Consider the following 15,279-nt stretch of genomic DNA (forward strand, 5'->3'; position numbering starts at 1 on the left):
TTAATGTGATGTATTATACTGATTGATTTTTTGGATGTTAAACCACTGACATTTATGAGATGGATCCCACTTGGCCATTGTGTATGATCTTTTTTGTATGTTGCTGAATTATTTTTGCTAGTATTTTGTTGAGGATTTTTGCATCTATACTCATAAAAGATATTGATCTGTAGTTTTCTTTTTCTTGTGATATGTTTGTATGGTTTTGGTATCAGAGTAATACTAGCTTTATAAAATGAGTTGGGAAGTTGGGAAGTATTACTTTTCTTGTATTTTTTGGAAGAGTTTGAGAATTGGTATTAATTCTTATTTAAATATATCTTTGGATTTACCAGTAAAGTCAGCTGGGCACAAGCTTGTTTTGCTTAGGAAGTTTTAAAATTACTAATCTAATCTCTTTATGTTATAGCTCTATTCAAGTTTTCTGTTCGACTTGAGTCAGTTTTGCCACCTTGTGAGTTTATATGAATTTATCCGTTTTACCTAAGTTATCTGATCTGTTGGCAAACATTTACTCATAGTATTCCCTTATAATCATTTCAATTTATATAAGATAGTCATGTCCCCTCCCACCTCCTTTACTAATTATTTTTTTGAGACAGAGTCTCGCTCGTTGCCCAGGCTGGAGTTCTGTGGCATGATCTCGGCTCACTGCAACCTTCACCTCCCGAGTTCAAGAAATTCTCCCATCTCAGCTTCCCGAGTAGCTGGGACTACAGATGCCTGCCACCAAACCTGGCTAATTTTTGTATTTTTTGTAGAGATGGGGTTTCACCGTATTGGTCAGGCTGGTCTCAAACTCCTGACCTCAGGTGATCCGCCCTCCTCGACCTCTCAAAGTGCTGGGATTACAGACGGGAGCCACCACGTCCGGCCCCACCTCCTTCTTTAGGAAGCCACCACCCACCTGCCTGCCAGTACTGCCATATCCCCTTTTGCTGTTGCTCTTGCAGAGCTCTCCAAAAGGACTGTAATCCCAGGGGTAGCCCTGGGTCTGGTGGCCTTCATTCTCCACCTGCCAAGCCTGATTGATAAGGGCTGGCCATCAGTTTGTGACTTAACACACAATCAAGTATGGAATCCATTTTCCCGAGGGGGAAATCTTTAAAAAGCATGAAAACTAATACCCTGTGGGCTAAACCTTATACAACAGGAAAATAGAAATAGGATATTGCTTGGAAGATAAATTCACTTTTCTTTCTGTCTTCCACGGACTACACCTGCAAGTACCCACTTGCAGCCATTCCAGAGAAGTCCTATGAAGTGAATGGACATACTGACTTACCAACTGGCTTGCTTTTTTCTCAGCTCATGATGGAGCAGTAGCCAGTCAAGCAGCACACATAAAATCTGTTTCATCTTTCCTTACCTTCTTCCCCCTTTTCTTAAGCTCACTGCCCTATTCTTACACCCTCCAAATGAAGTTGAATTATTAGCTAAGGCTCAGCTGTCTGTGGTTGTCAGATGGGAGGAGTTGAACAAAACGGAACACAAAGATCTAAGGATGAGAAGACTACCTATGGATAAGATCTCTAGTGCTGATGGATAATCTGGGAGTCTTAGACTTTTAATGATGATTTCAGTAAAGAGAAACTTGATGTGGTTAATTAGAAAGGCCTTTCTTTCTTTCTTTTTTTCTTTTATTGAGACGGAGTCTCACCTTGTCACCCAGGCTGGAGTGCAGTGGCACAATATTGGCTCACTGCAACCTCCACCGCCCAGGTTCAAGCAATTCTCCAACCTCAGCCTCACGAGTGACTGGGACTACAGGTGCCTGCCACCACGCCTGGCTAATTTTTTGTATTTTCAGTAGAGACAGGATTTCACCATGTTAGCCAGGATGGTCTTGATCTCCTGACCTTGTGATCCACCCGCCTCGTCCTCCCAAAGTGCTGGGACTATAGGCGTGAGCCACCGCACCCGGCCTGCTTGCTTTTTTTAGTGGGAGGTGCATAATCAGTTCTAATTACTGCCTTTGAGAAGATTGTTTCTTAGTTTGTGGTAGAGGAGTAGGAGCAGGAGGGAATAGCTGGTTTGGCCTGCAGCACATGAAACTCCAGGTGTAGGCCTAGAATCCTGCTGTGGTCTAGACTTTCTTTGGAAACATATTTTAAAGTCATAGTTCCTTTGTTTTATTACTTAGTGTTCATAAACCTAACACATGTTCAGTTGAGCTTTAAGAATATCAATCTTCTGATTAGCAATGTAGAATACCTACTCTCTAGGGTGTTGAGAAAGATTTTCAACTTGAATAATAGGAGGAAAATTTAATCAGAATCCTAGCTGAGAAAAATGTTTAACATGGTACATTTTTAAAGAATGTAGAGTTTATTTTTTCGAAGCCAAAACATTACCTATACAATTTCATGTGTCCTGAATCCCCAAGGATATTAATCCTGCAGGATATTGACAGATGCAAATTAAATACATATACATACTGTCCTATCTATTGCATGATAGATGCAAGCATGATAAATGATTTTCTCCAACAATGCTCAGCTCCATGACTGGAAAAGTGGAAAACTGGAAGACTCGGCTTTGGGAGTTTAGGATGGGTTTGGTGGAAGGTAAAATGTGGCCTTGAAAGTATAGTTTAAGGGATAAAGAAAGGAGATGAAGTTAGTTAGGGTTGGAAGGTGGGTCAAAGTATGGATGGGCCTTGAAACTGTAAGTTCTCTTTTGATTATCTAAAATGAATGACATAATTAACAGGACAGAGTTTGAAAATAGTGAGGTAATGACCAAATATTTAGCAAACTGAGCTACTCAAACAAAGTGTTAGAATAACACGAGTTTAGCAGGAGATAAATGATAAAAAGGACAATATGAAATCCACATTATCTGATAGAAACATTTTTGCTTCAATTTTCCATCCTTTTTTTTTTTTTTAATAAGACAGTCTTTTCCACCATTTTCAGCTCATTGCTTCCTGGACTCAACACTGTCAGTCAATGGGCTCCACCTTAAAATTTGTTCAGCATTAAGGATCCTAAATGAAGGACTGGGCAGTGTGGTTCTAGGAAAGCATGAAACTAGACAGGAAAGAGTAAAAATTCAAACTAAACCAATCATAAAAGAGACTCTTCTCTTGGTCAAACTCATTATGATTTACTATGCATCTATTAGTGAGGGAAGAACTGTAAGCCATTATCCAGCCTCTAGTTACAGTCTTATATTTTATTGTATGTAAACAGAGATATTAAAACTGAGTTTATATTCTATACTGCATTTCCCAAAAATAAGTCTGCAAAAGTTTACTGTGACCTGAGGTAAATGTCTCTCTATTCTGTAAGAGCAAGTAACAAAATCTGTCAGGTTCTACATTTGTGAAACAAGTAAATCACAGTAGGATCGCTGAGGTCCTTTATTTTTATTTTTTAAAAGACAGAGTCTCACCTATTACCCAGGCTGGAGTGCAGTAGTGCAATCGTAGCTCACCACACCCTCAAACTCCTGAACTCAAGCCATCCTCCCACTTCAGCCTCTCGAGTAGCTGGAACTACAGGTTCATGCCACTGTGCTCGGCTAATTAAAAAGGTGTGTGTGTGTGTGTTTTGGTAGGGATGGGGTCTTGCTATATTGTCCAGGCTAGTCTCAAATTCCTGGCCTTAAACAATTCTCCCACCTCAGCCTCCCAGAGTGCTGGGATTACAGGCGTGTACCCAGCCTTCGAGGTCCTTTTCTGCCAAGAATTCTAAGATTATTTTGTAGTGCTGGCTTAAGTGCACTTCCAGGGTTCATGTGAGGAGTCAGTGCTGAGTCAGGGTCTTTTTTTCCCTGTAAGCTAACACATCTGCTTCAACATTAACCTTTCCTGTCAAGACAACTCAAGGAATGGCTTTTTACAGTGCCACCCCAGAAAGAGAGACTTCATTTTATTTTCAACAGTCTTTGCCACACTTGTTTTGTCAGAAGTTTTGCTGATTCAGTATATGCTACAGTTTGTTGAGGTCTTTATTTTCCCTCACAGAAATAATCTACAGATTATTATGTGACCTTACTGAGGTCCGTGCCGTCTTGAAAATATTCAAAGGGACATGAACTTCAAACAAAATGTATTCCATTGTCTATAGGTATTTCTATTAATTACTGAACATGTGTATTGCTAATTTACTAGATTTGTTCTCAAAGGACAATTTTTGCAGGTGGGCCGATTGTGCTAAGCACAGAAACCAAAATTCCTAAATAAGGGGGATCAACTGTCCTGAATTCCTCGTTTTTTTTCACTCAAGATAAAATTATCAAGCAGTTGGTTTAAATAACATATAAATAGAGCAGATTAGGCGAGATTTTGGAAATTTCTGGAAATAGTTTGGGTTGTAACACTTGGGGAGTGGTACTGCCATCTGGTGGATAAGAGACCAGGGATGCTGCAAAATATTTTACAATACACAGAACAGCCTCCCCAACCACCACTCCAACAAAGAAGTTTCCAATACAAAATGTCAATCATGCCACTGTTGAGAAACTCACATCTCATATAAGAATAAACTAAGTATCATTAAGATTATTTCTTTATAATCCTTGTAATATTTTCATCTATTGAGGCCTCAAAATAAGTTATTCTTACTTTCTATTTCAAATACTCCAAACATTTGTGCAATATAACTTTTAATCGAGGTGGGGATATTTCTTCCTAGTCTTTTTATATTAAGTTAAAGGATAAACTCATCCAACGGCATTGTGTCTTGGGTTTGATTGTGTCCAAAGAGGGGTTTGGAGGAGACATTAAAATATTTCCACCAACTTATGATAAGAATTTCATTTCAAGACAGTGATTTTTTTTTTTTCTTTTTGATGGAGTCTCACTCTGTCACCAGAATGGAGGGCAGTGGTGGGATCTCAGCTCACTGCAACCTCTGCCTTCCGGGTTCAAGTGATTCTCCTGCCTCAGCCTCCCGACTAGCTGGGACTACAGGCGTGTGCCACCACACCCAGCTAAATTTTGTATTTTTAGTAGAGATGGGTTTCACCATGTTGACCAGGATGGTCTTGATCTCCTGACCTCGTGATCTGCCCGCCTCAGCCTCCCAAAACGCTGGGATTACAGGTGTGAGCCACCACACCCGGTCAAGACAGTGATTTTAGCACAAGATTTCAACTCTTTTGCTTTGAAATTTCTGTGAATATAAATCAGTAAATCAAAACGAGAAGATAATTTATTTTAGCATTAGTAATAGGCAAGTTACTATTGCTTGGCTAGACACTTTCAGGTTGATGCAATGTGAATACACTGAGAATGAAGGAAGTATCCACTAGCCAGAGAGTCAACACAGATAAATACGTGGGAAGACAATAGGAAGGATCACGCTTGCTGAGTTCTGCACCAGGTAAGGATTGGCAATAGGAAGCATGGAACAGTTCAATTGCAATTGCATCAGTGCCCTGCATGCTTAAGAAATTCTTACCCTAGGTTTTTGCTTTCATTGTTTTCTTGGCATGAACTACTGTACTAGTCAATGTAATGCTGACTATCTGTTGTAATCAACCCCTAAATCTCAACAATCTCTATTATCTTAATACCTCATGGTGGTCTGTGGCAGTTTAGGTTTTTTTTTTTTCTTTTGTTTGTTTCTTTAAGTTACTACAGTAGAGGACACCCACTTTCCTTCCCCATGGCCCTCCCATCTTCAAAAACAGACACAGAGCAACAAGTCTTCATGTTTCAGATCTCTCTGACTTCCCCTGCTGCCACCGTCCTAAGAAAGCTCTCTACATTTAAGGGATCAGATGATTACATCAGGCCCACACAGATAATCTTTCTTTCCTAATGTCAAAGGTGTCATGAAACGTAAAAGAGACAACAGAGCAATATTGTGTCATATTCTTAGGGTCCAGAGATTAGGGAGGCAGATCTTTACTGGGCCATTTTGGAAATTCTGCCTCTCATATAAATAAGAATATTTGTTGGTTATGTTATCATGAAGATTGCATAAAATAATCAATATATGTTCAGAACCTAATTATAATGTGTATTCTTAGTCTTATAAATAATGATAATATTGCCATTATCATACTATGCTTCCAAAATTACTATAGCTCTAGAATTTTTATGTGGCTCAAGTTTACTGTTTCAGTTTCTTTTATAGAACTGTTGGATATAAATCGTTTGCTTAACACACTTTCACTGAGATTATTATTAGCATTTTTTTTAGCTTTGGGAACATACTCTTAGAATACTGAAATGATGTAAGCATTTCTTCATCAGCTCCCAACATATAGCACATTGACACATTCTGGTTGAAAAATGCTTCACTGAAGAGCTGAGTCTGAGTGTCATTAGTGTGGATGAACTCAGTCTTATAAAATCAAGTCTTATTTAAGGCACAGGCCTTATATACAATGATAATGGCACAGTCTTTGGCAATTTGGCTTATTGCAAGAAACACTCTACTACTAATATATGTAAAGTGAACTACAGTTTTCAATGTATTGACTTGTATCAACTCATCTGTGACTTATAAAAATCAAGTGACTCAGTAGGATCAGTATTAATGTCTCTTTTCAAAAAAAAATAAGAAGTCTGGGCTGGGCACGGTGGCTCATGCCTGTGATCCCAGCACTTTGGGAGGCCGAGGTGAGCAGATCATGAGATCAGGAGATTGAGACCATCCTGATTAACACGGTGAAACCCCGTCTCTACTAAAAATTCAAAAAATTAGCCGGGCATGGTGGCGGGTGCCTATAGTCCCAGCTACTTGGGAGGCTGAGGCAGGAGAATGGTGTGAACCAGGGAGGCGGAGCTTGCAGTGAACCGAAATCCTGCCACTGCACTCCAACCTGGGAGACAGTGAGACTCTGTCACAAAAAAAAAAAAAAAAAAAAAAAAAAAAAAAAAAAAAAAAAAGTCTGGGGCCCTTGGCCCAAGGTCTCATATGAATATTCTCATAGGTTGATGGAAGCGTTTTATTTTTAAAATCTAGAAGAATGTAAGAAACAACTAAAATCAAAGCCAAGGTCTTTCACACAACTGCCTTCAAGTGTTCAATTAGATAGCAATAGTAATAGTATTAACAACAACAAAAACTCACCTAAATAAGAGTATACAAATATATTGTGTTTATTTTAAGATGTTTATAGGGTTACCAGTTGGATAGGTCATAATATATAGAGATATGGGAAATTAAGACCTATGAAGTTTCAATTCTTTGCATAAGAGTATACCCTTGCATCATTAAAAAAAATAGAAAACCAAATATGTTTCAAACTTATATATAACATATATATATGTATATATATGTTCAACATGATCATTCAGGTTCTTACTGAAATTATTTATTTATTTTTATTATACTTTAAGTTCTGGGGTACATGCGCAGAATGTGCAGGTTTGTTGCACAGGCATACATGTGCCATGGTGGTTTGCTGCACCCATCAACTCATCATCTACATTATGTATTTCTCCTATCCCTTCCCTAGCCCCCCACCCCTCAACAGGCTTCAATGTGTGATGTTCCCCTCCCTGTGTCCATGTGTTCTCATTGTTCAACTCCCACTTACGAGTGAGAACATGCAGTGTTTGGTTTTCTGTTCCTCTGTTTGTTTGCTGAAGATGATGGTTTCCAGCTTCATCCATGTCCCTGCGAAGGACATGAAGTCATCCCTTTCTATGGCTGCATAGTATTCCACGGTGTATATGTGCCACATTTTCTTTATCCAGTCTATCACTGATGGGCATTTGGGGTTGGTTCCCAGTCTTTGCTATTGTAAACAGTGCTGCAATAAACATACGTGTGCATGTATATTTATAGTAGAAGGATATAGATCTCAAATTTGCTTTAAAGGCACAACAGACAAAACATGGACTCACAATCTAAACTCTGAAAAATGACAGAAAAGGAAAACCAGTGAATTAAGAATAAGTATTTTAAAAGTGAATTATAAAAAGCAAATACTGTGCTGCTGGGTAATCAATTGACTCCCCTTACCCGAAAGTCAACGGGATGTCTTAATTTATACTTTAATCAAAAACATAAGAAAATGTTTAATATTTTGAAGTTCAGAGAAACAAAATTAAGCATTCTCCATGAAATCCTCAGAAAGGTAGACAATTCTATAATAAATGCATTTTTGAACTTAACACAGTAGGAAACATGGGATTTGGTTGCTGGCACAAAGGCTGCGTGGTGTGGCTTAGCCTTATGCCCTACCATCACCCTCACCAACATCCCCTGTTGTCTCGCTGTAAGAAATACTATTGAGGATAATTATTGCATGAGTTTCAAAGGCATTTTGTACTACCTCTGAGATAAGGTGTATTAAGGCTATAAAATATTATCTTTTAAAGAGTCACAGGATTAAAGACAGACATGGGGTATTTGGAGCTTTAAGGCTCTTCCTGAGGGAGGAGCTTCCACTTCACCGAGGGATTAAAGTCATCTTCAAGAACACCCAGCTCCTGCTCCTTGGCGAGCTCCAGGAAAACCTAAAAGGAAGGAAAGCAGTAAAGAGAGGAGAACAACGCCATACTGCCTCCTGCAGCTCCAAGTGAATGCATTATACAGGTATATTTCATAGATGATATAGAATCACTAAAAATGACCCACCTGCTCCAGAGTAGACTGTGAAAGGCTGTACTCCTCCAGGTCGAAGCTCTGTTTAACTGCATAAGAATGAACATACATTAGGAATTCTATTTTTTTTCAGTGAGTTTTACTAAGTTACTGAACCAAAATACATGCAAGTAGATCTTAAACATAAAAGATAAGGTAATAAGTATTCTTAGACTAAATATGGGAAAGCAAATGCATGATATAGTCATATAACAGGAAGGATACTCCACCCCATTCGTCTAGAGTATTGGTAGAGGCACCACAAAACTAGAAAGCAGTATCAGAGGTTCCAGAGCATCTGTGCAGAACAAGCTAAGAGATGGTACCCTCTGTGCTAGACGATGACCACGTACCCCTCTATACCAGCCCTCATTCTTGTCTACTCCAAAGGCTGATGTAACAGATATCTTCTGGTGGATGTCACCAATGGCAAGCCCATCAGGAAGGACAGGGGATACAGGAGGTCAAGGCATTTATTCTTTCACTTCCTCCCTGACACCAAGTGTGTGCCTTGTTTCTCTCAAGGTAGTAGGTTCTACATGACTCTACCCTCAAGTTCAGGTCACTGCTTCCTCTCTTAGTCCCTTTGGACATAAGAATGGTAACACTTCTACCGTTTCTTGTCTCAGGTAATTGCACTGTTTCATGTACCTTTGCAAAGAGTCTCGTTGTGGGAAGTCAGGGACCCTGAACGGAGGGACCGGCTGAAGCCACGAGAGAAGAACATAAGTTGTGAAGATTTCATGGACATTTATTAGTTCCCCAAATTAATACTTTTATAATTTCTTACACCTATCTTTACTGCAATCTCTGAACATAAATTGTGAAGATTCCGTGGACACTTATCACTTCTCCATCAATACTCTTGTGATTTCCTATGCCTGTCTTTAATCTCTTAATCCCGTCATATTCATAAACTGAGGAGGATGTATGTAGCCTCAGGACTCTGTGATGATTGTGTTAACTACACAAATTGTTTGTAGAGCATGTTTGAGCAATATGAAATCTGGGCACCTTGAAAAAAGAACAGGGTAACAGCGATGTTCAGGGAACAAGAGGGATAACCTTGAACTCTGACTGCTAGTGAGCTGAACAGAACGGAGCCATATTTCTCTTCTTTCAAAAGCAAATAGGAGAAATATCACTGAATTCTTTCTCTCAGCAAGGAACATCCCTGAGAAAGAGAATGTGTCCCTGAGGGTAGGCCTATGAATGGCCCCGTGGGGGCGGCCATCTTTTACGGTTGAAGCCAAAGGGATGAAATAAGCCCCGGTCTCCTGTAGTGCTCCCAGGCTTATTAGGACGAGGAAATTCCTGCCTAATAAATTTTGGTCAGACAGGTTGTCTGCTCTCAAACCCTGTCTCCTGATAAGATGTTATCAATGACAATGTGTGCCCGAAACTTCATTAGCAATTTTAATTTTGCCCCATCCTGTGGTCCTGTGATCTCGCCCTGCCTCCATTTGCTTTGTGATGTTTTATTACCCTGTGAGGCATGTGATCTCTGTGACCCACACCCTATTCGTGCACTCCCCTTTTGAAAATAGCTAATAAAAACTTGCTGGTTTTATGACTTGGGGAGCATCACGGAACCTGCCAACATGTGATGTCTTCCCCAGACCCCCAGTTTTTAAATTTCTCTCCTTTGTGTTCTTTCCCTTTATTTCTCAGACCAGCTCACACTTAGGGAAATAGAAAAGAACCCACGTTAAATATTGGGGGTGGGGTTTCCCCCGATAGAGTCTTCTGACAAACACAAGTTCCTTGAATTATCCTATTTTGAGTTTACCATCTGTTTACCAATTTGAACTATGACTGAGACCCCAACCATGTAGATACATAAGAAGAGGAAGATAATGAATGGAAAAATAAGACTGGAAGGCAAATATTTCTTTTGGACAGTGTCAAACTGCTGTGGCATTTTCTTTCTTCTTTCCTTAGACATAGGACTAGTCCCTATCTTATATCTGGAAACACGTGAAGAAGAAATACAGTGGGTGGCTGACTTCCCTGTACTTGTAGAGTTTAGAGAAGCAAAGATGCTTGTGTGTTTCTCATGGAGTTCAAAGGGGAGGTATCTTGAGAAGATCACCTGGAAAGGTAAAGGGGTTTCAAGGAAGGGACTCAGGGGCTGCCAGGTGGTCACAACAGCCAAAAGCAGGATGCATCACCCACCCCAGGGAGCTGTAGTCAGAGATAATAGATGAGAGGGGAAAGAAAGTCATCAAGGAACCCATAAAAGCATCCAATAAAAGAAAGGGCCAGCAATTCCTCATTTCTATACTGGAGATCCCAATGTGATATCATAGCTCTAATGATCAGATCAAGCTCTGATGCCATATTATCTTTTCTTTTTTCCTCCTACACTACACCCTGGAGAGGCCCAAAACATTCATTTATGAGTCATGGAGGAAATAGAGAAAGAAAAAACATAAAACTGACCATGTCACCTTCCTAGCTGTAGGTCTCCAAATTTGAAGCAAGTATGACCTGGAAAGGGCATGTGAGGCTAGGGTTTTGCTGGAGTTTACATTACCCAGAAGAGATTGGTGGTAGGAAAGAATGAATCTATGCAACAAGGCAAAGGGATTGCCATGGAGCAGGCATTTTGCTTGGACGACACTGTGCCTAGCCCATTCAATAAGTGTATGGCACCTGAGAATGTAACGGTGTCCAAGAACATTTGGAGGAAAAAATGCTAGCTTACATCTCCACATTTTGTACTTTATGTCATCTTCACATATTGGAGCAAGAAATTCTGATAAATAGTTGTTTTCCCCCTAAATGAGAATTTCACTTTTAGCAAATTAAGTACTGCAGAAGGAATTTGAGGTGGGAGAGAACGCTTTTGAAATCAGAAACATGAGTAGGCTTTTTAAAAAAGCCTCTAGGGAGGCAGCCTTCCTGAAACATCAATCTCTGTTCCTAATCCATTATAAAATACTTCCTGTTGATCTCACTGTGGAATCCTTCCAACTGGAAAGATGCCAACCAGCCATCGGGGCATAATGGTCAGTGTGGTCAGTGTGAAAAATGGCCACATAGACCACAGGGTGAGGTTGACCAACAGGATGAGAAAGTGAAATGAAAACCTATTTGGGTGATCCTAATCCTGTCTCAAGAAGAATCTCATTAAAAGCTAGGATGACCATCCTGGCCAACATGTTGAAACTCTGTCTCTCCCAAAAATACAACAATTAGTTGGCTGTGCTGGCGGGCACCTGTAGTCCCAGTTGCTTGGGAGGCTGAGGCAGGAGAATTGCTTGAACCTAGGAGGCAGAGGTGCAGTGAGCCGAGATTGCATCACTGCACCACTCCAGCCTGCCAGCCTGGTGACAGAGCAAGACTCCATCTCAAAACAAACAAACAAACAAACAAACAAACAAAAAGCTAGGATGCTTGAGGCCTCTGATGAAGGCGGGTGACAAGCCAGAAAGTACAGCTCAAGATGGGGCATGAGGTTTCATACACTAACTCATCAGATTTCATACACTAACATGACAGGGAAAAACCAAGCCCCTGATACATCAATGCAGTATGCAAAGACCAAAATCCAAGGGTCTAAAATGAGTCACAGATTAACACACCTAAACAGAGACAGGAACCTCCTTATCTGCATCTATTAATAGATGGCTATCAAACAATACATAGAGGCAAAAAACAAATTCATATGTTTCTGCTTGTATGAATTTGTGGATAATCTATGCCTGAATGTCAATGGCAATGGTCTCTTTCTCCCAGAACCTTGTTCAATTACAGTAGGATTCCTTAGCCCCAGCTCTAATGACATTTTGGTTGATCATTCTTTCCTGTGATGGATGACCAATGCATTGTAGGGTGTTTAGCATCATCCCCGGCCTCCACCCACTAGAAACCAGTTGCATCCAACCTCTCTGTCCCCACTTGTAAGAACCCCAAATCTTCCCAGATAATTGCCAAATCACCCCTTATTGAAACACACTGAATTAGCAGTCTTAGTAATGTATTAATGATGTGATAGCATAATTCTATGTTTATGCATTTTTTAAATAGTGGTTTTATATCAGATTTAGGTTTGTCCATTTCCCAGAGTTTTGTCTCTAAACAGTCACTCTTACCTATCTCTAATTTGAAGAAAGCCTGTGATAAAGGTCGCACATCCTCAACAGGCAACTTATAGACCATCAGGAAGGAGAACCTGTGAAGGGAAGAGAGTGAGGCTGAACTCCAGGTGTCAAGGTTGCAACTCCTGATGGGTACAAGTCTAAAAAGGGCAACAAGGCTAGGCACGGTGACTCATGATTCCTGTAACCACTGCAATTTGGGAGGCCAAGAGGGGAAGATTGCTTGAACCTATGAGTTTGAGACCAGTCTGGGAAACAGATTGAGATCCCATCTCCACAAAAAAACTTAAAAATTAGCCAGGCATGGTGGTGTATGCCTGTATTTCAAGCCACCATGGAGGCTGAGGCAGGAGGACCACTTGAGCCCATGAGATTGAGGCTGCAGTGAGCGGTGATTGCACCACTGCACTTTAGACTGGGTGACAGAGTGAGATCCTGTCTCAAAAAATAAAGATAAAACAATTAAAAGGAGCAACAATATCGTCAACAACTTGTTTAAATATTCACATCTGTATGGTGTTAGAGAGACACTCATAATGTAAGTGCTCTTTGATCAGCAAGAAGTCAATCTACTAAGAGGAGGAATGAAAGACAAAGGGAAGGAAATTGACAGCCCCTGTGCCTTATGAAGGGAAGAAGCAGAACTACTTACCCTTCTTCTTAGTGAGAAGAGAGTAGCATTTCAGTAAAAAGAACTAGATTCTACTGCTGTCTCCACACTCTGAGCCTCAGTTGATTTTACTGATAATAATATATAGAAATGTTAAGAGACACTATTCACTGAACTTTGACTGATGCCTGGCACTCTGGCATGGGCTTTGTGAAGGTGACCTCCTTTAATGAGGGATGGTTTTACCCTCTGGAAGGAACCCCTGAGATGACCTAAGTGCATGCATGCATCAGAAAGTATCTGGCGCATGTTAGAGCCCCCATGCATGCTGATTCTCTTACAAGAGTCAGCTTTCAATTCAGCACTTTGTTCTCTTATTTCCCTCTTGTGGGAGCCCTTGGAATTGAATTTTCTCTAAGTAAAGTACTTGCAATTACCATAGAGTTAAAGAAAGAGAAGATAAAGCTCTTATTCTGTCATCATAGTGGAAATACAGACACAGAAACCAAGGACTGTGATAAAACAAAACACCTGTGTCTACCTTTCCTGCCGAGCAGCCTGGGGGAAAAGCCTCAGAATCTCTGCATGGAGGGGCTCCACTTGTGCCAGGTTCTTCACCTTCATCTCCAGCAGGTAATCTTTGCCAAATTTGCTCTTCAGGTGTTGGATGGAACCGATACATCTGGAGGTAAGAGAAGGATAAAGTCAAGGAAGAAAAGAGAAAAATGTATGGCTTGTGATGTTCAGCCTCTGGAGGCCAGAGTAAGGCCACATAGAGTTGGGAGTAACCATGCTAGCTCCTCACAATGGGTAGGCTGGTTCAGGGAAACAAACTTTGTTCATAGCTCACAACCTGGGGGTTGAGCGCTGGCTTTGACAGGCACTCACCTCAGCCTTCCCGACACCATGATGGCCACTCGGTCACACACTGCCTCGGCCTCTGCCATGTAGTGGGTGGTCAGGAGGGCGCCCCTCTCCGTGTTTCTAAAGGTGGCCCGAATCACCTGCCTAAAGTTAAGTCAAGGGAAAACACAAACTCATGGATATACTCAAGGTATCTGGAATTCTTTAAAAGAAGTTTCCATCAATGCACCGATGAAACATGCAGCGAATTCAGACTAAACAAAGAAGGGGTGTGTGTAGGGATGACAGGCGTGGAAATAACCAAACTATTGGTTAGAGTATATAATTCAGAGCATAGAAAATGATATTGGGTAAGATGCTATTTATAAAAATATTAAGTTCAGGAATATTTATGAGAATGCAGTGGGAGCAAAGAAAATTAGGAGAATTTACTAAAAAGCTAAATAATCATGACATACTCCCTATAGGTACAAAATGACAGAATTCAGAAATTTCCCAAAAATAATTAAAAAATATATCAAAGATTTGGAATGTTTTTTCCTCCATAAGAACTGTATATCAGGTGATGTTGCAGAAAGATTTAAAGCTTAATTATCGATGGATTTGACTGTATAAAAATGTTTCATGTAGGAACAGACACAAAATTTATTCAAGCAAATATTAGGGCGAGATAATACAGCTTTTTCTTCTGAATAAAAGCTGGTTGTGATTTGAAATCAGATAATTTATTTTCCTAGAATATTGCTTTTCCTGATACTGTGTGTGTCTTTCCCTTTCTGAGCAAACAATGATTTTGCAGACCAGTTTTCACAGGATCAATACACTCATGCAGTGGTTGCTCATGATAGCACCTCACCACATTTGCTGCTGCCCCTCGGGGTCCATCCCGGTTGATGGCTCATCCAGAAGCACCACTGACGGGTTCCCCAGGATGCTCAGCATGAAGCACAGCTGCAACGGGAGGAACAGCCCCTCTGGTTCCCATCTATGGCACTTGCAGAGCAACACCAAGCCCTGCCCATACCTTTCGCTTTATTCCCTCTGACAAGGTCTTCACAGGAGCCTTCAGCTGGTCCTGCAGCTTGAGCACGTCCGCTAATCTGAAGAAAACAGAGTCAATCCACATGATCCCAACACTGGCGAATGTACA

General features: G+C 40.5%; 1 protein-coding gene across 4 annotated transcripts in view; it reads right to left on the reverse strand.

The window, feature by feature from the left end:
• Positions 1-7,036: 7,036 nt before the first annotated feature.
• The window catches only part of ABCA9 (ATP binding cassette subfamily A member 9), a 77,500-nt gene continuing 69,257 nt past the window's right edge, over positions 7,037-15,279 (reverse strand). For all 4 annotated transcript variants that reach the window (XM_030922565.1, XM_030922564.1, XM_010353119.2 and 1 more), the window contains 7 exons: positions 15,154-15,229; positions 14,986-15,080; positions 14,154-14,273; positions 13,807-13,947; positions 12,650-12,729; positions 8,547-8,602; positions 7,037-8,425 (listed from right to left, as the gene is read on the reverse strand). In XM_030922565.1, the coding sequence (XP_030778425.1) occupies positions 8,327-8,425; positions 8,547-8,602; positions 12,650-12,729; positions 13,807-13,947; positions 14,154-14,273; positions 14,986-15,080; positions 15,154-15,229 (667 nt within the window). In that variant the 3' untranslated portion in view covers positions 7,037-8,326. The remainder of the gene's footprint in view (positions 8,426-8,546; positions 8,603-12,649; positions 12,730-13,806; positions 13,948-14,153; positions 14,274-14,985; positions 15,081-15,153; positions 15,230-15,279) is intronic.

This window comes from Rhinopithecus roxellana, chromosome 19 (assembly GCF_007565055.1).
Source record: "Rhinopithecus roxellana isolate Shanxi Qingling chromosome 19, ASM756505v1, whole genome shotgun sequence".
Lineage (NCBI taxonomy): Eukaryota > Metazoa > Chordata > Mammalia > Primates > Cercopithecidae > Rhinopithecus > Rhinopithecus roxellana.